A 21540-nucleotide genomic window follows, 5' to 3' on the forward strand; every position below is an offset into this window, starting at 1 on the left:
ACGTAATTTAGAAAAATAAAAAGGTTTATTTTCTTGCATGGAAATTTTAAATAATTATTTATTAAACAAAAATAGCACAATTCCAGTGTTGGGTCCTGGGTAAAGCTAAATCTCAGTCCTCTCATGACAAAATCTATTACATTAAAAAAACATACATTGATAAGTCTGACGCTGGCAACATTCAGCTGAAATATAAAATATTATTAACCATTGAAACAAACAGTAAGGAAAAACAAATCATTCTGAAATGGGTCAGGTCAAAGTCGGATGTCAATTTGGGGCTCCAGAGTGGCGCAGTGACTGGTTTGATTCCAGGCTGTATCACAACCAGCTGTGATTGGGAGTCCCATAGGGCGGCGCACAATTGGCCCAGCGTCAGGGTTTGGCCAGGGTAGGCCGTAATTGTAAATAAGAATTTGTTCTTAACTGACTTGCCTATTTAAAATAAAGGATAAATACAAATACTTATTTCACATGCAAAGATTAAGAAAATGCACAATAGAAAGAAACCAAAGTAATATTCCTGATATGGTACAAGGAAACGCAGAGGTGGCACTGCCATAAGGGACTCCATCCAGAGCCTTCTGACTACACACTGTGGGGCCATATGCTGGGCTGGCTCCATCTGCTTTCCCCCCACTGCTCTTCAGTCAACACATACGGCACACACACATCCTCTAGTTCTACCCACCAGGGAAGGATACACAGGCAATGTACTGAGTATATCAGTACTAAATATACTGTGACACATTGCTATACTCTATGGACTATGTGCTGTACGTGCTATACATATCATTACTTACTGATTACAAAAAAATATAAATTAAATTCTGAATCACAATATATAAAAGGATAAAAGCACAGTGCCCGCATGGAAAAACATGAAATAATAAGAAAAAATGAACATCACAACTAAATATTTAAATCAAAGAGAAATATCTTAACAGAGTACTACAATTGACAAAATATACAGTTTGTTTGCAAAAGTATTAATATTGGCAATGTCCTCTAAATGACTTTGTACACTATACTACGTCAATATCTATGGGGAACTAAACATTTGTTATTAAAAAGGACAATAGAAAGATACCATCTATTCTCAAGAACATTCTGGACATTCAAAAGGACAATAGAATGATACCATCTATTCTCAAGAACATTCTGGACATTCAAAAGGACAATAGAAAGATACCATCTATTCTCAAGAACATTCTGGACATTCAAAAGGACAATAGAAAGATACCATCTATTCTCAAGAACATTCTGGACATTCAAAAGACAGGACAATATTTGCAAATATGAAAATATTTCCCCTCCTTTTAAAAATTACTTCTGTTTTTTTTGTATAACTTTTTGGATTGTCCATCTGTAGACACTCTACAGACTATCAGTAACATTTCAACTAACCATCTACCAACGCTACCCCAAGCTCCAACCCTAACCTTATTCTAAACCTAACCTTAGCAAGCAGTTGCTAATCAACAGATGGCCAAACTATCTGTAGAGCATCTGTAGACTATCCAAATAAAGTGTGACCTTTATTTTTTATGATCTTAAAACATCAGTATTAAGCAATTTTTTCCAAATACATTTAATTGAAACACTAATAAAAAATATGCATTTGAAACATAGGATTAGATACATATGTGCTTACATTGAACAAACATGTGTAATGTTATATAAACATTGAATAGAACTGTAGAAGAAAAAGCCTACAGTGGTCTACATTTGAACCTTTCAGCAAAACCATCCAATCATAAAGCCCTGTTGGAGATAGATTATTTATGTTAGCAAAAACAAAGTATTCACCATGTTTTACAATTAATTGCAAGAACTATATTATTAGGAGGGGTTGACTTACAATCGAAAACCTAAGTTTCATGTATGGCTTTTAAGTTTTATGTGTGCTTGTTTTTGTTTTTTAAATGGTCAAATTAATAAAAACGAAACTAAAAAAGTGTTAAACATGGTTATGTTCTGTTCTTATTTTTCTTGCATTTCAGAAAAGTAGCCTGTCCTATCCATCCTTCATCACCATGGCAGGAATGCAGGTTGCCAGACATTTCATATGGTTGATTCCTGAATTGTCAGTAGTACCAGGTGTCACGTCTCTGTCCATGTAACCCACACGCAGGGTGGTGGACTATATGTTACCTTCAACAATGTAATCCGTTACAGTTACCTGTCCACAATTGTAATCAGTTACGTAACTTTTGGATTATCACAATTCGTTATCAATCTGATTACTTTCAGTTACTTTTGGACAGAAGAATGATGACAGCATTTGGTGTGTCATCATAGTGGTCTCTGATTGGTGGTCATCATTTGGTGTGTCATCATAGTGGTTGGTCTCTGACATCCGGTCAGACTTGCTCAGTTGGAACAAACTTAAACTTGCGCCTTTTTAAAAAAAATGCTGAATTGACTGTCATTAAGAAAACTGAAAAGGTGTCATAATGTATTTTTTTTCAAATATTAAAAGTAATCCAAGAAGTAATGTAGTTTTTCAAAAGAATTTGTAATCTGATTACAATAGTTTTGCTGGTATAATAACTGATTAATGACAGTTTGTGTTACTCCCCTACCCATCATTTGTACTGTAGTCTTGCTTGCTACGCCCTGCTCCAGCCAGGTCTCTGTGGTGAAGTGATGAACTCAGTGGCGCACTCATGTGTTGGAGGAGCAGAGGGACATCTGATGCACGGTGCCCAGGTCTCTGACCATCTGTCTGATGAGATGTTTGAGCTGAGGCAATCGGGTCAACGGGTCAGGAGGATCCAGTTCCCCTGTGTAGTCCAGCCTATTCTCCAACACTGCAGAGGGATAGGAGAAGGAGGATCAGCAGGAGGAGGAGCAGGAAGAGCAGGAGGGGGAGAGAAAGGGGAGAGAACGAGTGAGGAAGACATGGTAAGAATAAATAATAGTTCCATCATACTTACATCCATGTAAAAATGTATCTTCCTTCAACTGGATAATTTAAATGTATCTCTAAAATGAATCATCTCTGTGCCACACAGGGTCTGATGACAGTGGTATGGAACAGACATTGGTATAGGTGGCAGGTAGTCTAGTGGTTAAGAGTGTTGGGTATGATGACAGTGGTAAGGACAGCAGGTAGTCTAGTGGTTAAGAGTGTTGGGTCTGATGACAGTGGTAAGGGCAGCAGGTAGTCTAGTGGTTAAGAGTGTTGGGTCTGATGACAGTGGTAAGGGCAGCAGGTAGTCTAGTGGTTAAGAGTGTTGGGTCTGATGACAGTGGTAAGGGCAGCAGGTATTCTAGTGGTTAAGAGTGTTGGGTCTGATGACAGTGGTAAGGGCAGCAGGTAGTCTAGTGGTTAAGAGTGTTGGGTCTGATGACAGTGGTAAGGGCAGCAGGTAGTCTAGTGGTTAAGAGTGTTGGGTCTGATGACAGTGGTAAGGGCAGCAGGTATTCTAGTGGTTAAGAGTGTTGGGTCTGATGACAGTGGTAAGGGCAGCAGGTAGTCTAGTGGTTAAGAGTGTTGGGTCTGATGACAGTGGTAAGGGCAGCAGGTAGTCTAGTGGTTAAGAGTGTTGGGTCTGATGACAGTGGTAAGGGCAGCAGGTAGTCTAGTGGTTAAGAGTGTTGGGTCTGATGACAGTGGTAAGGGCAGCAGGTATTCTAGTGGTTAAGAGTGTTGGGTCTGATGACAGTGGTAAGGGCAGCAGGTAGTCTAGTGGTTAAGAGTGTTGGGTCTGATGACAGTGGTAAGGGCAGCAGGTAGTCTAGTGGTTAAGAGTGTTGGGTCTGATGACAGTGGTAAGGGCAGCAGGTATTCTAGTGGTTAAGAGTGTTGGGTCTGATGACAGTGGTAGGTGGGCGACACACTGAGTGCAACGTCAATTTCAACACACTCTGTGCAGCCCAACAGGGTTCAGAAGAGCCCAACCTCGTTCTAGGACTCGAACGCTTCCTATATCAGCAGTGAGCACTTCTACCAGAAGCCGTGGGCGTACTACCCAGCGGTGGAGCAGAGGCTGGTGGTGGAGACACCGGGAGGCTCTGAGCTGCAGGACAGCCTGAGGAGCACTGAGGAACTGCTGGAGCTGGCGCAGCGCTACGGTGGCCCATTGCACCCAGACAGAGCCAAGCTCTACCCTAGCTCCCTGCTGCAGGACCGGACCAAGATTCACCCCACTACCCTACAACCAGACAGTACTATACAGGTCCGTACTCCTTCTCGAAGATGATTGTGTGTCAGTAGTTACAACATTCATCATATCCAATATATTCATTAGAATTGGTTTAAGTTGTGATGAAGAGACGATATCTGAAAACTAAAGTACGATAGCTGGATTCATGACAAATCTGTTTCCCTTTGACTTGGATGCCATCTTCTGTTCTGTTTCCAGGGTGTGGACCTGTATAAGAAGTCATGTTCTGTTCTGTTTCCAGGGTGTGGACCTGTATAAGAAGTCATGTTCTGTTCTGTTTCCAGGGTGTGGACCTGTATAAGAAGTCATGCTCTGTTCTGTTTCCAGGGTGTGGACCTGTATAAGAAGTCATCTTCTGTTCTGTTTCCAGGGTGTGGACCTGTATAAGAAGTCATCTTCTGTTCTGTTTCCAGGGTGTGGACCTGTATAAGAAGTCATCTTCTGTTCTGTTTCCAGGGTGTGGACCTGTATAAGAAGTCATGCTCTGTTCTGTTTCCAGGGTGTGGACCTGTATAAGAAGTTCTGTTCTGTTCTGTTTCCAGGGTGTGGACCTGTATAAGAAGTCATGTTCTGTTCTGTTTCCAGGGTGTGGACCTGTATAAGAAGTCATGTTCTGTTCTGTTTCCAGGGTGTGGACCTGTATAAGAAGTTCTGTTCTGTTCTGTTTCCAGGGTGTGGACCTGTATAAGAAGTAATCTTCTGTTTCCAGGGTGTGGACCTGTATAAGAAGTCATCTTCTGTTCTGTTTCCAGGGTGTGGACCTGTATTAGAAGTTCTGTTCTGTTCTGTTTCCAGTGTGTGGACCTGTATAAGAAGTCCTGTTCTGTTTCCAGGGTGTGGACCTGTATAAGAAGTCATCTTCTGTTCTGTTTCCAGGGTGTGGACCTGTATAAGAAGTCATCTTCTGTTCTGTTTCCAGGGTGTGGACCTGTATAAGAAGTCATCTTCTGTTCTGTTTCCAGGGTGTGGACCTGTATAAGAAGTCATCTTCTGTTCTGTTTCCAGGATGTGGACCTGTATAAGAAGTCATGTTCTGTTCTGTTTCCAGGGTGTGGACCTGTATAAGAAGTCCTGTTCTGTTCTGTTTCCAGGGTGTGGACCTGTATAAGAAGTCCTGTTCTGTTTCCAGGTTGTGGACCTGTATAAGAAGTCCTGTTCTGTTTCCAGGGTGTGGACCTGTATAAGAAGTCCTGTTCTGTTTCCAGGTTGTGGACCTGTATAAGAAGTCCTGTTCTGTTTCCAGGGTGTGGACCTGTATAAGAAGCAGTATGTGAGGAGGGAGGTAGAGACTGAAGAGGCGGAGCCCAGCACAGACATAAAACCAGACCCAGACAAAGACTGTGTGCTGCATTAGCAGTGGCAGATCAACCTGTTGGATCACATTGAGGCCATGTAAAACCAAGTCACACACAGGATGGAGCTCATGGAGAAGGATCTGGATGGTGAGACCTATACCACACACACTGTTCCATAAATGTTAGTCATTTAGCAGACGCTCTTATCCAGAGCAACTTATATAAAGTCTGTTTTGTTTTTAAATTAAGTTGAATTTAAGCATCAGTCACTAGCCACTGGTATGCACAGGTCCAATGATATCCACTTCACTTTCATGTGCATATCACACGTGGCAGCTGTAATCAGCCAGCTGCATCCCTTACCAGCCCTCACTCACCTGCTTCTCTCAGCCTTCCCTACCAGCCCTCACTCACCTGCTTCTCTCAGTATTCCCTACCAGCCCTCACTCACCTGCTTCTCTCAGTATTCCCTACCAGCTCTCACTCACCTGCTTCTCTCAGCCTTCCCTACCAGCCCTCACTCACCTGCTTCTCTCAGCATTCCCTACCAGCCCTCACTCAGCTGCTTCTCCGTCAGCGGGGATGCAGACTCAGACCCTGATGGGCCTTCTGTTGTTAGATTTGTACATTTGTTACAATGGAGCAGTGCGCAAAGCGAGCAATTTTGATACATTGTATAATTTTATCGCCTGTTATAGCCAAGAGCACAGACCAGTCTGAGTAGACTTTGCAAGTTCACTGTCATGCAGCCTCGGAGTGTCAAAGAGGGAACGTGGAGCACTGCTTCTCAACATGCAGCCTCGGAGTGTCAGAGAGGGAACGTGGAGCACTGCTTCTCAACATGCAGCCTCGGAGTGTCAGAGAGGGAACGTGGAGCACTGCTTCTCAACATGCAGCTTTACAGCAAAGAAAACGTCTTGTCTCTAGCCTGAACAGTTATATAATATGATCCATGTTACCAGAGGTCTTGTCTCTAGTCTAAACAGTTATATAATATGATCCATGTTACCAGAGGTCTTGTCTCTAGCCTAAACAGTTATATAATATGATCCATGTTACCAGAGGTCTTGTCTCTAGTCTAAACAGTTATATAATATGATCCATGTTACCAGAGGTCTTGTCTCTAGCCTAAACAGTTATATAATATGATCCATGTTACCAGAGGTCTTGTCTCTAGTCTGAACAGTTATATAATATGATCCATGTTACCAGAGGTCTTGTCTCTAGTCTAAACAGTTATATAATATGATCCATGTTACCAGAGGTCTTGTCTCTAGTCTAAACAGTTATATAATATGATCCATGTTACCAGAGGTCTTGTCTCTAGCCTAAACAGTTATATAATATGATCCATGTTACCAGAGGTCTTGTCTCTAGCCTGAACAGTTATATAATATGATCCATGTTACCAGAGGTCTTGTCTCTAGCCTGAACAGTTATATAATATGATCCATGTTACCAGAGGTCTTGTCTCTAGTCTAAACAGTTATATAATATGATCCATGTTACCAGAGGTCTTGTCTCTAGCCTGAACAGTTATATAATATGATCCATGTTACCAGAGGTCTTGTCTCTAGCCTAAACAGTTATATAATATGATCCATGTTACCAGAGGTCTTGTCTCTAGTCTAAACAGTTATATAATATGATCCATGTTACCAGAGGTCTTGTCTCTAGTCTAAACAGTTATATAATATGATCCATGTTACCAGAGGTCTTGTCTCTAGCCTAAACAGTTATATAATATGATCCATGTTACCAGAGGTCTTGTCTCTAGTCTAAACAGTTATATAATATGATCCATGTTACCAGAGGTCTTGTCTCTAGCCTAAACAGTTATATAATATGATCCATGTTACCAGAGGTCTTGTCTCTAGTCTAAACAGTTATATAATATGATCCATGTTACCAGAGGTCTTGTCTCTAGCCTAAACAGTTATATAATATGATCCATGTTACCAGAGGTCTTGTCTCTAGTCTAAACAGTTATATAATATGATCCATGTTACCAGAGGTCTTGTCTCTAGTCTAAACAGTTATATAATATGATCCATGTTACCAGAGGTCTTGTCTCTAGTCTAAACAGTTATATAATATGATCCATGTTACCAGAGGTCTTGTCTCTAGCCTAAACAGTTATATAATATGATCCATGTTACCAGAGGTCTTGTCTCTAGTCTAAACAGTTATATAATATGATCCATGTTACCAGAGGTCTTGTCTCTAGCCTGAACAGTTATATAATATGATCCATGTTACCAGAGGTCTTGTCTCTAGTCTAAACAGTTATATAATATGATCCATGTTACCAGAGGTCTTGTCTCTAGCCTAAACAGTTATATAATATGATCCATGTTACCAGAGGTCTTGTCTCTAGTCTAAACAGTTATATAATATGATCCATGTTACCAGAGGTCTTGTCTCTAGCCTAAACAGTTATATAATATTATAATATGATCCATGTTACCAGAGGTCTTGTCTCTAGCCTGAACAGTTATATAATATGATCCATGTTACCAGAGGTCTTGTCTCTAGCCTAAACAGTTAAATAATATTATAATATGATCCATGTTACCAGAGGTCTTGTCTCTAGCCTAAACAGTTATATAATATGATCCATGTTACCAGAGGTCTTGTCTCTAGTCTAAACAGTTATATAATATGATCCATGTTACCAGAGGTCTTGTCTCTAGTCTAAACAGTTATATAATATGATCCATGTTACCAGAGGTCTTGTCTCTAGTCTAAACAGTTATATAATATGATCCATGTTACCAGAGGTCTTGTCTCTAGTCTAAACAGTTATATAATATGATCCATGTTACCAGAGGTCTTGTCTCTAGCCTAAACAGTTATATAATATGATCCATGTTACCAGAGGTCTTGTCTCTAGTCTAAACAGTTATATAATATGATCCATGTTACCAGAGGTCTTGTCTCTAGTCTAAACAGTTATATAATATGATCCATGTTACCAGAGGTCTTGTCTCTAGCCTAAACAGTTATATAATATGATCCATGTTACCAGAGGTCTTGTCTCTAGTCTAAACAGTTATATAATATGATCCATGTTACCAGAGGTCTTGTCTCTAGCCTAAACAGTTATATAATATGATCCATGTTACCAGAGGTCTTGTCTCTAGTCTAAACAGTTATATAATATGATCCATGTTACCAGAGGTCTTGTCTCTAGTCTAAACAGTTATATAATATGATCCATGTTACCAGAGGTCTTGTCTCTAGCCTAAACAGTTATATAATATGATCCATGTTACCAGAGGTCTTGTCTCTAGCCTAAACAGTTATATAATATGATCCATGTTACCAGAGGTCTTGTCTCTACTCTAAACAGTTATATAATATGATCCATGTTACCAGAGGTCTTGTCTCTAGTCTAAACAGTTATATAATATGATCCATGTTACCAGAGGTCTTGTCTCTAGCCTAAACAGTTATATAATATGATCCATGTTACCAGAGGTCTTGTCTCTAGCCTAAACAGTTATATAATATGATCCATGTTACCAGAGGTCTTGTCTCTAGTCTAAACAGTTATATAATATGATCCATGTTACCAGAGGTCTTGTCTCTAGCCTAAACAGTTATATAATATGATCCATGTTACCAGAGGTCTTGTCTCTAGCCTAAACAGTTATATAATATGATCCATGTTACCAGAGGTCTTGTCTCTAGTCTAAACAGTTATATAATATGATCCATGTTACCAGAGGTATTTTTTTTTGGGGGGGGGGGGGGGGGGGGGGATTCACACAAATGTTATATCATTTCACAAACCATGTTACGGGCCGTTTTAAATGAGTGGCTAATTATTGGTTTGATAACAAAATGTTGTTCAGTCATGTTACCAAGCTAGCTAACAACCTGGTACGTTGACAGTAGGTCTAAGCACATCGGATTGGCCCAGGAAGAAAGGAAAAGGATCTGCTACTCATGAGATGTGTTTCAAAAGGGTAGGATTCATATAGGTAGGATGTAACTAAACTATATCAAACATCCATTTCTTTCTTACATTCTGTTTGGTGCCTAACATTTTAAAAGTTTGTGTGTGAGAGAGTGAGAGAAAATGGTTGTGTGTTCCCCCTGACTGACACAATGACATACAGATCATTATGTAGCGTTGTCCCCCTGACTGACACAATGACATACAGATCATTATGTAGCGTTGTCCCCTGACTGACACAATGACATACAGGTCATTATGTAGCGTTGTCCCCTGACTGACACAATGACATACAGATCATTATGCATGCATAATATGCATATATATGTATACTTCCTGCCATTCCTCCAATCAAATCACAGCTGGGCCTTTACAAATATGAGCAAAATCAGCCATTCTATGCAGTTTTATATTATACACTGAACAGTGTGATGTTCAATTCAATGTGTTGTATTGAGTAGAAGTGTGAATTTCAGTGACATGTTTTTTTGGAGAACGTTTAGACAACGTGAACATGTGTCCGGTGGACGGGGCAAACAGGAAGCTAGGTCACTGATTTTTCCATCCCGTGGTATCGCGATCCTACTTGGTATCGTGCTACTTGGCCTGTTATCGTATCATTTGTAACATTTTGGTTATCGTGACAACACTAGTTCTTGACAGAAAACAGTTGCACCTACAAACATGCCCTGTTCAAAAGGCACTTCAATCTTTTGTCTTGCCCGTTCACCCTCTGAATGGCGCACATACACAATCCATGTCTCAACTGTCTCAAGGCTTAAAAATCCTTCTTTAACACGTCTCCTCCCCTTCACCTACACTGATTGAAGTGGATTTAACAGGTGACCTCAATAAGGGATCATAGCTGTCACCTGGATTCACCTGGTCAGTCTATGTCATGGAAAGAGCAGGTGTTCTTAATGTTTTGTACACTCAGTGTATAAAAGAGTTCAAGACCCAAGTTGATATTCTCAGTCCAGAACGATGGTGAAATGTGTGCAAAATGTCCCTCACCTGTTTCACTGACGCCATATTCTCTTTCAGCATTGGGGTTCGCTGTTGGTTTGCTGGTTCTACTTCCTTCTCTCACTCAGTGATCTCCGACGATGACGGTTAACTGCCTGTCTGTCACCCAGGGGTGAGTCTATAATACAGCAGAGCATTGCAATAGAAGATTTCATTCAGATTTGATTGATTTATTGTCCATGCATGGATATAACAGCACCGGCTGTATACAACAACTGGTCCAGATAATAATGTGACAGAGAGGTTGGGTTTAGCTCAGGTGATCCCTGGGTTGGAGTGACACTACTCACGTATAGAGCCTGACATGGTGCTTCTCCTCCTAGGCGTCTCCTGAAAGCCAACCTGCTTCTCTGATGCCCGGGTCTGCACGCTGCACTCAGAGGCGTGTTCGGAGGCGTGTGGTAGTGCAGGAGAGAGGTCTTCCGGAAGGACTTCAGGCAGCCAGGAGCTTTGCACTTGAAGGGGATGTGGTCCAGTTCAATGGAGAGGATTGGAAGTGGCTGGTTTTTGATGACTCTATACACTAAGATAGAGATAAAAGGAACAACATGTAATTAATGGAACTGTGCGTGTGTGTGTGTGTGTGTGTGTGTGTGTGTGTGTGTGGTGATAGGACAACTTATGAAGGCTCCTAAAAACTCTTATTGGCTCTAAATATTATGAGCATCTCATTTACCTATCTCTGATTGGGCTTCGATGCTGGCCTCTGTGGTTGCCTGGGTGTTTGTCTGGTCTGGGGTTAACGCTTGGGACGGAATCTGATCTAACTTGCATCTGAGACTGGGATGAGTTGCTTCTGTCTGGAGAAGGGGAAGGCAGCGAGGAAGGGGAAGGCAGAGAGGAAGGGGAAGGCAGAGAGGAAGGGGAAGGCAGAGAGGAAGGGAAGGCAGCGAGGAAGGGGAAGGCAGAGAGGAAGGGGAAGGCAGAGAGGAAGGGAAGGCAGAGAGGAAGGGGGAAGGCAGAGAGGAAGGGGGAAGGCAGAGAGGAAGGGGAAGGCAGCGAGGAAGGGGAAGGCAGAGAGGAAGGGGAAGGCAGAGAGGAAGGGGAAGGCAGAGAGGAAGGGGGAAGGCAGAGAAGAAGGGGAAGGCAGAGAGGAAGGGGGAAGGCAGAGAAGAAGGGGAAGGCAGAGAGGAAGGGGAAGGCAGAGAGGAAGGGGGAAGGCAGAGAGGAAGGGAAAGGCAGAGAGGAAGGGGAAGGCAGAGAGGAAGGGGAAGGCAGAGAGGAAGGGGGAAGGCAGAGAGGAAGGGGGAAGGCAGAGAGGAAGGGGAAGGCAGCGAGGAAGGGGAAGGCAGAGAGGAAGGGGAAGGCAGAGAGGAAGGGGAAGGCAGAGAGGAAGGGGGAAGGCAGAGAAGAAGGGGAAGGCAGAGAGGAAGGGGGAAGGCAGAGAAGAAGGGGAAGGCAGAGAGGAAGGGGAAGGCAGAGAGGAAGGGGGAAGGCAGAGAGGAAGGGAAAGGCAGAGAGGAAGGGGAAGGCAGAGAGGAAGGGGGAAGGCAGAGAGGAAGGGAAAGGCAGAGAGGAAGGGGAAGGCAGCGAGGAAGGGGAAGGCAGCGAGGAAGGGGAAGGCAGAGAGGAAGGGGAAGGCAGAGAAGAAGGGGAAGGCAGAGAGGAAGGCAGAGAGGAAGGCAGCGAGGAAGGGGAAGGCAGCGAGGAAGGGAAAGGCAGCGAGGAAGGGGAAGGCAGCGAGGAAGGGGAAGGCAGCGAGGAAGGGGAAGGCAGAGAGGAAGGGGAAGGCAGAGAGGAAGGGGGAAGGCAGAGAGGAAGGGGGAAGGCAGAGATGAAGCGGGAAGGCAGAGAAGAAGTGGGAAGGCAGAGAGGAAGGAGAAGGCAGAGAAGAAGGGGAAGGCAGAGAGGAAGGGGAAGGCAGAGAGGAAGGGGAAGGCAGAGAGGAAGGGGAAGGCAGCGAGGAAGGAGTTATAAACAAAGAACAAACAGAGCTTTCAATGTCATTAAACAGTCAAAAAGTCTGGTCCCCCCAGAAATTCTAGGCCCCACACTCTTCCCCAATTTATATCAACAACATAGCTCAGGCAGTAGGAAGCTCTCACATCCATTTATATGCAGATGATACAGTAAACTGGTCATCTCTGTATACCCGTCGCAAGACCCACTGGTTGATACTTATTTCTAAAACTCTCTTAGGCCTCACTCCCCCCTATCTGAGATATCTACTGCAGCCCCCACATACAACACCCGTTCTGCCAGTCACATTCTGTTAAAGGTCCCCAAAGCACCTGGGTCGCTCCTCTTTTCAGTTCGCTGCAGCTAGTGACTGGAACGAGCTGCAACAAACACTCAAACTGGACAGTTTTATCTCAATCTCTTCATTCATAGACTGAATCATGGACACTCTTACTGACAGTTGTTGCTGCTTTGCGTGATGTATTGTTGTCTCTACCTTCTTACCCTTTGTGCTGTTGTCTGTGCCCAATAATGTTTGTACCATGTGTTGCTACCATGTTGTAATATGGTGTTGCTACCATGCTATGTTGTTGTCTTAGCTCTCTCTTTATGTAGTGTTGTGTTGTCTTTCTTGTCGTGATGTGTGTTTGGTACTATATTTTTAATCCCAACCCCCGTCCCCACAGGAGGCCTTTTGCCTTATGGTAGGCCATCATTGTAAATAAGAATTTGTTCTTAAGGGACTTGCCTAGTTAAATAAAGGTTAAATATAAATGTATAATAATCCCCCCCATGGACATTTATCATCGTTGCAGTTGTAAATATGTATATATTATAATTTTAATTATTGTTTCATTCACTTCTCTTTGACCTGCACTGTTGGAGTTCAAAGCTTAAGAATTTCACTGAACCCTGCAAATACATCTGTGACCAGGGGCGCAACTTTCACTGGGAAAGGGGGGGGGGGCCGTGCACATTCTTGACATTGCATTAGTGTTCCCCCCAGTTTTATCATTGGAATGTGATACAAAACGAGGCAACGGAGTGTTTTAGGACCATGTGGATGCCTCCGGGCGGTCAGGTAGGCTGTTTGGAGTGTTTATCCGATTGGATAAAAAAATAAAACAAGTTATGTCCCTCCCACTTCTAAAACCAAAGTTGCGCCCATGTCTGCGACCCTGTGCATGTGACTAATAAAATAATCTATTAAGATACAGACCTTTGCTTGTGTCTGACCTTTCCGTCTTTGGAGGTGGCCTCTGTCCAAGAGACACACCCATCCTCTTTCTCAGTTCGTGTTAACTTTCTGTAAACGATAACAAGTGAAAGTTCAGTGTGACTCAGACATTCTCCCCTTGACTTCTTCCACTTATCTATCAAGCTACAGAATCTGTCCTAACAGGCTTTATTAAGCCACAATTCAAATTACCAAGCAAAGCTATAAGCCAAGCTTCCATCTTTCTTCTCCAGTTTGGACACGAGCACAACCATGGGAAACGTTCTATTTCAACCTGATGATTCTACAGCGGTTTTTCATTGTTCCACTGTCAAAGCCTTACGCCTTGATCACACCGATTAGCGTCACTGTGCAAAACGGTACACAGCATCATCTGTGTGTGCAACAAAAGTTCACCTTCTGCTACCATTTCTGTCAAGCTGTCTAGGCATACAGTTTGATGCATATATTCGATAAATCCAACGTATGCACCACCCAGAACGCATTGCAACTGCCTCTGCAACGCTGCAAGGCAAACGTAGCGTTTCATTGGAAATGAATGTACTGCTGGTGTACCAAAATGCAATGACGCGGTTTGTGTGATCGAGGCCTTACACTAACCTACACACCTTCAGAAGGTCGGTACCAGTTCAGCGGGGAAAGAAAGAAAGAAAGGGATGGCCTTTGGTTACCAAAGGCCTTTGGTTACTGCTCATCACACACTCCCCACCTACATTCACATCTTCCCTTTCAGTTTGGACAACCTTCCCATCTTCCCTTTCAGCTTGGACAACCTTCCCATCTTCCCTTTCAGCTTGGACAACCTTCCAATCTTCCCTTTCAGCTTGGACAGCCTGTCTATCTTTCCTTTCAGCTTGGACAGCCAGCCCATCTTTCTTGACTTGTGGCTCTTCAGTCTGTTCCCCAACACCTTCCTGGCCTAGTTCTCCTGCTCCCGTCTCCCCCTCCTCGCCGTTCAGGTTCCCATTCTGTCCACTGTTCTCAATGTTGCCATTGCGCGTTTTCTCCTCTTCATCTTTCCTACTCTCTTCTTCCTCCAGGTCTGAAGATCCTTTTTTGGATTTGTAACTCTCTGCTTTCCCGTTCACCTTGGCTTCACCTTTCCCATTGCTCTGCTCACCTTGAGTTATGTCTCTCTCCTGGGCCTTCACATTCTATCACACAAGACAACATTTAAAACATTAAGATAACACGAGCAACCATCTTCTACACTAGTGTGAACCAACAGTCATATGGAGCTCTCACCTCTAGCTTATATGGCTTTACTTTGGTTGGATTAATGGTCTTTACTACTCCATCGAAAAACTTCACAGTATAGGAAGCTGAAGAGAGAGAAAAACAGACACGGTCAGAATATTGACCCAATGTACAGGGATTTTTCTGCCATAGAAACCCTTGGGTGGGCCGGACGGGCCGAAATGTAAAGAATGGTTTATTTTTTTACATTTAATTTGTTATTAATTTTCTGGATGGAAAAAATGCTTTCAGCGTGAACTTAAATTACTAAACCCAAATATAAAGTATGTATACAAAATAATGGACCTATATATTTTTTTTCAATCTTTGAGAACTTTACAATCATCAAGATAAAAGCTAAACAGTTAGAGGAATTGAACATTCCAAAAACAATGAATTTAACAGTATTGATTTTTGAAGTTAGAGCAAAAGAACACAGCATTAACTATGGCAAAATGTTCTCTCAAGATCAGTGTCAAAATGTGTTGAATTGCAGGAAACTATCTTCAAAACGGAAAATAATATTCTCTCAGCTAGATGGAAGAAAATGTAGAATCCCTGGAAATTTGCTTGAAAACTGCAAAAATATTAATTTTCACAAAGTTTGCTGCCTCAGTTTGTACGATGTCAATTTGCACATACTCCAGAATGATATGAAGAGTGATCAGATGAATTGCAATTAATTGCAAAGTCCCTCTTTGCCATGCAAATTAACTGAATCCCCCAAAAACATTTCCACTGCATTTCAGCCCTGCCACAAAAGGACCAGCTGACATGTCAGTGATTCTCTCCTTAACACAGGTGTGGGTGTTGACGAGGACAAGGCTGGAGATCACTTTGTCATGCTGATTGAGTTCGAATAACAGACTGGAAGCTTCAAAAGTAGGGTGGTGCTTGGAATCATTGTTCTTCCTCTGTCAATCATGGTTACCTGCAAGGAAACACGTGCCGTCATCATTGCTTTGCACAAAAATGGCTTCACAGGAATGGATATTGCTGCCAGTAAGATTGTACCTAAATCAACCATTTATCGGATCATCAAGAACTTCAAGGAGAGCGGTTCAATTGTTGTGAAGAAGGCTTCAGTGCGCCCAAGAAAGTCCAGCAAGCGCCAGGACTGTCTCCTAAAGTTGATTCAGCTGCGGGATCGGGGCACCACCAGTACAGAGCTTGCTTGGCAGCAGGCAGGTGTGCGTGCATCTGCACGCACAGTGAGGCGAAGACTTTTGTAGGATGGCCTGGTGTCAAGAAAGGCAGCAAAGAAGCCACTTCTCTCTAGGAAAAACATCAGGGACAGATTGATATTCTGCAAAAGGTACAGAGATTGGACTGCTGAGGACTGGGGAAAGTCATTTTCTCTCATGAGTCCCCTTTCAGATTGTTTGGGGCATCCTGAAAAAAGCTTGTCCCGGAGAAGACAAGGTGAGCGCTACCATCAGTCCTGTGTCATGCCAACAGTAAAGTATCCTGAGACCATTCATGTGTGGGGTTGCTTCTCAGCCAATGGAGTGGGCTCACTCACAATTTGGCCTAAGAACACAGACATGAATAAAGAATGGTACCAACACATCCTCCGAGAGCAACTTCTCCCAACCATCTAGGAACAGTTTGGTGATGAACAATGCCTTTTCCAGCATGTTGGAGCACCTTGCCATAAGGCAAAAGTGATAACTAAGTGGCTCGGGGAACAAAACATTGATATTTTGGTTCCATGGCCAGGAAACTCCCCAGATCTTAATCCCATTGAGAACTTGTGGTCAATCCTCAAGAGGTGGGTGGACAAACAAACAACCCACAAATTCTGACAAACTCCAAGCATTGATTATGCAAGAATGGGCTGCCATCAGTCAGGATGTGGCCCAGAAGTTAATTGACAGCATGCCAGGGCGGGTTGCAGAGGTCGTGAAAAAGAAGGGTCAACACTGCAAATATTGACTCTTTGCATCAACTTCATGTAATTGTCAATAAAAGCCTTTGACACTTATGAAATGCTTGTAATTATACTTCAGTATTCCATAGTAATATCTGACAAAAATATCGAAAGACACTGAAGCAGCAAACTTTGTGAAAATTAATATTTGTGTCATTCTCAAAACTTTTGGCCACAACAGTATATGCGACCTGTTGGCTAGAGCGCACGTACCAAGACCAGGGCAGACACATTTGCTATTTAACGCAACAGTTTGTGACAAAACTATCGGTCAGGTTTAAAATGCAATGGAAACACATTGCATTTTGTTTTATTTTATTCGGCACCTGAAAATGGAAGCGAAAAGGTACATTGTGTGCACTACGTCAACAAGCACAGATTTTTTTTTTATCCACAGCGAATCCATATGTATATTCACATGAACATCTGTAGGTAATTGGATGGAAACCTAGCTAGTGACAGTGATAGAAGTCTGACAAAAGTGACTCGATCTTGTTTACATTCTCAGAAGCGCTAACACAGTTTCTGATTTATTTAAATTAAACAGCGCACTAACAGTGACCTTACATTAAACCTATAGACATATTAAAACCGGTGCTGTCAAAAACATAACATGCGATTAATTAATGTACAGTAATTATCTGAATCCAGTTCGCTTCCGCGTTCTACTCGTAGCAACTTCCGCCGCCGATATTGAATGAATGATTGTTTACAATTTATGACGGAATGTCGATACAGACGTTTCATAGGATACAGCCACTGTCAATCAGTAGTTTCCTTTCCCGGGGCCCCCCTAACCACAGTCTGAGAACACTATACACTATACTTCACTTGAGTTTCCAAACTTTTCCCTAAACAAATTATTTTGCTGTAGCTAGCGAATATCCCGAACGCTTGCAGGCAAGTTTCATATCCACAGAAGCGTCACATCATTACTGTTTGAATGTTAAATGACGAGACAGAGGCATTGATGCGAGTAACCAGTCTTGTTCAGTACATGACAACACATCCGGGTATCTCAAGCACCCCGGTAAAACACATGAGTTGCAGTAATGAACATTTACCAACAGATGGCATCACTGTGCCATCTTACACCCATAACAATTACTGCCACCAAAAACTTTTAACATTTTAGTTTTACATGTAAATTATACAGCTACATTTAAATACACTGTATATGTTCTTTACAAAGAAGCTAGATAGACGTTTACTTTGCGCTCCGCAGTTTCACACCGCGTTGCAAATCCTTCGAGCAACGTGCTTCTCGGGCCTCTATGGACAACGTATGTTGTCTGGCAGAGCAAGGTCACTGTTACGAAGCAGATAACTAATGCGTTTGCACTACTCAACTGCCTCCTAGCTCAAGAACAAGAAGTGTACATAAAATGTTCGATTTCTTTCTATTATGAAATGTAACTTTTTGGAGAAGAATTTAGATGTTTTTTTTTCTGTTTTCTAATCGTTTCTCGCATTATGTTTTGTCTTGGAGAGAGAGAGAAAATATAGACTGCACAGTGATGATGATCCATGTGATTTTTTAGTTTGTATTTTACAATTATATTCTGTATCATTTTGATTCCCCTTTGTGTTAAAATATTCCAGTGTACAGGCTTTGTGATGAACCTACACTATATGTTGGACTTTGAGAAGATTAGGACTTAAGTCCTCTTTTGTATGAAATGCAGTAGTCATCATTTGAGGAACTTGTGTTTTGCATTGTGCATGTAACCATGTGGGTCTATACGTAAACAAATGCTATAAAACATCTGTCCACCAGAGAGCAGTATTGCTGTAATTTAGGAGAACAGATCTCCTTGCTACTGCTACCAACTCCGTACATACATAATGTAGATGTTATGTCCAGCCACTTCTCATTATAGTTTATTAAAGGTCCAATGCAAACGTTACCTCAATATCAAATAATTTCTAGGTAACAATTAAGTACCTTACTGTGATTGTTTTAAATTTCAATGGTAAAAAATAAATAAAAATAAAGCTTCTTAGCAAAGGGCAATTTCTCTAGCAAGAATTTTGAAAAAAAAACTGTAGGAGTGGGGAGGGGAAAGATGTTATTGGCAGAGAGGTTCGGAACGCTCTTTCTTATTGGTCTATTAACCAATTTACCACATGGTGATGTCATCGTGGAAGGCCAAAACTCCTTCCCACCAAAACAGGCTGTAATTTCAGGTGGTCTTTTCAAACAGCTTTTACACTAAAAGTGCATTATCATAATTTTCACAGTTATTCCAACATCATATTGTGGAAATATATACACTGCTCCAAAAAATAAAGGGAACACTAAAATAACACATCCTACATCTGAATGAATGAAATATTCTTGGAGTCACACTCAAAATTTATGTGGAAAACCACACTACAGGCTGATCCAACTTTAAAGTAATGTCCTTAAAACAAGTCAAAATGAGGCTCAGTAGTGTGTGTGGCCTCCACGTGCCTGTATGACCTCCCTACAACGCCTGGGCATGCTCCTGATGAGGTGGCGGATGGTCTCCTGAGGGATCTCCTCCCAGACCTGGACTAAAGCATCCGCCAACTCCTGGACAGTCTGTGGTGCAACGTGGTGTTGGTTGATGGAGCAAGACATGGTGTCCCAGATGTGCTCAATTGGATTCAGGTCTGGGGAACAGGCGTGCCAGTCCATAGCATCAATGCCTTCCTCTTGCAGGAACTGCTGACACACTCCAGCCACATGAGGTCTAGCATTGTCTTGCATTAGGAGGAACCCAGGGCCAACCGCACCAGCATATGGTCTCACAAGGGGTCTGAGGATCTCATCTCGGTACCTAATGGCAGTCAGGCTATACCTCTGGCGAGCACATGGAGGGCTGTGCGGCCCCCCAAAGAAATGCCACCCCACATGTTGCAGGCAGCAGAACGTTCTCCACGGCGTCTCCAGACTCTGTCACGTCTGTCACGTGCTCAGTGTGGACCTGCTTTCATCTGTGAAGAGCACAGGGCGCCAGTGGCGAATTTGCCAATCTTGGTGTTCTCTGGCAAATGCCAAACGTCCTGCACGGTGTTGGGCTGTAAGCACAACCCCCACCTGTGGACGGCGGGCCCTCATACCACCCTCATGGAGTCTTTTTCTGACCGTTTGAGCAGACACATGCACATTTGTGGCCTGCTGGAGGTCATTTTGCAGGACTCTGGCAGTGCTCCTCCTTGCACAAAGGCGGAGGTAGCGGTCCTGCTGCTGGGTTGTTGCCCTCCTACAGCCTCCTCCACGTCTCCTGATGTACTGGCCTGTCTCCTGGTAGCGCCTCCATGCTCTGGACACAACGCTGACAGACACAGCAAACCTTCTTGCCACAGTTCGCATTGATGTGCCATCCTGGATGAGCTGCACTACCTGAGCCACTTGTGTGGGTTGTAGACTCCATCTCATGCTACCACTAGAGTGAAAGCACCGCCAGCATTCAAAAGTGAGCAAAACATCAGCCAGGAACCACTCCTTTATTGGGGGTATCTTGCTAATTGCCTATAATTTCCACCTGTTGTCTATTCCATTTGCACAAGAGCATGTGAAATTTATTGTCAATCAGTGTTGCTTCCTAAGTGGACAGTTTGATTTCACAGAAGTGTGATTGACTTGGAGTTACATTGTGTTGTTTATGTGTTCCCTTTATTTTTTTGAGCAGTGTATGTATGTATATATATATATATATATATATATATATACATACATACATACATGCATACATACATACATACATATATATATATATAACACAGCAACATCAAGTTTTTGACTGCACTGGGCCTTTAAGAGCAACTTCAGCAATGTGCTTTTGTATTTTCCTTGATAATGATCAGTCACTGTGCTAGAGAGAAACATCTCCAACCAAAATTGTGTAAGCGCTGGCCTCTGGCCATCTACTCCATGTTTCTGTAGGTCACCAGAGACTAAAACCCTGAAATGCATATTGATGTCAATGGGAGACCTGCACAAGTTCGACTCATCCCTTGTTAACTAATCTTTTCAAGATACACTGAACACAAATATAAACGCAACATGCAAATGTCAAAGATTTTACCGACTTACAATTCATATAAGGAAATTTGTCAATTGTAATAAATTCTTTAGGCCCAAATGTATGGATTTCACATGATTTGGGAATACTAATATGAATATGTTGGTCACAGATACCTTTAAAAAAAAAAAAGTAGGAGCATGGATCAGAAAACCAGTCTGTATTTGATGTGCAGCGTAGCACATCTCCTTCACATAGAGTTGATCAGACTGTTGATTGTGGCCTGTGGAATGTTGTCCCGCTGCTTTTCGATGGCTGAGTGAAGTTACTTGGGGCCCTGTGTTCACAACGTTGACATCCGCAAACCGCTCGCCCACACGACGCCATCTGCCCGGGTAGAGTTGAAACTGGGATTCATCTGGCAACAGCTCTGATGGACGTTCCTGCAGTCAACATGCCATATGCATGCTCCCTGAACTTGAGACATCTGTGGCATTGTGTTGTGTGACAAAACGGCACATTTTAGAGTGACCTTTTAATATCCCCAGCACAAGGATCATGTTTTTAAATCAGCTTCTTTGATATACCACACCAGTCAGGTAGATGGAATATCTTGGCCAAGAAGAAATGCTCACTAACAGGGAGGTAAACAAATTTATGTTCAATTTGAGAGAAATAATATTATTGTGCGTATGACATTTCTGGGATCTTTTATTTCAGCTCATGAAACATGAGACCAACACTTTACATGTTATGTTTATTTTTGTTCAGTATAAAACAAGTGACGACAAA

At 42.5% G+C, this 21540-nt stretch overlaps 1 protein-coding gene across 4 annotated transcripts; it reads right to left on the bottom strand.

The window, feature by feature from the left end:
- Positions 1-6: 6 nt before the first annotated feature.
- On the bottom strand, positions 7-17763 carry LOC118939572 (uncharacterized). 4 transcript variants are annotated; one of them, XM_090203826.1, is made up of 9 exons: positions 17389-17763; positions 14836-14912; positions 14304-14744; positions 13573-13659; positions 11131-11254; positions 10745-10977; positions 10443-10572; positions 2586-2813; positions 2283-2400 (listed from the first exon to the last, which is right to left on the bottom strand). In XM_090203826.1, exons 1-4 carry the CDS (start codon positions 17501-17503, stop codon positions 13642-13644), a joined length of 651 nt encoding a protein of 216 aa, XP_090059952.1. In that variant the 5' UTR covers positions 17504-17763; the 3' UTR covers positions 2283-2400; positions 2586-2813; positions 10443-10572; positions 10745-10977; positions 11131-11254; positions 13573-13641. The 4 variants fall into 4 exon arrangements, 3 of the variants coding, with proteins under 3 accessions (XP_090059953.1, XP_090059951.1, XP_090059952.1); XM_090203827.1 differs by having other exon boundaries at positions 7-2813; positions 11131-11250; XM_090203825.1 differs by having other exon boundaries at positions 7-2813.
- Positions 17764-21540: the final 3777 nt, after the last annotated feature.

This window comes from Oncorhynchus mykiss, chromosome 16 (genome assembly GCF_057628025.1).
Source record: "Oncorhynchus mykiss isolate SJ-2025 chromosome 16, ASM5762802v1, whole genome shotgun sequence".
In the NCBI taxonomy this organism is placed as follows: Eukaryota; Metazoa; Chordata; class Actinopteri; order Salmoniformes; family Salmonidae; genus Oncorhynchus; species Oncorhynchus mykiss.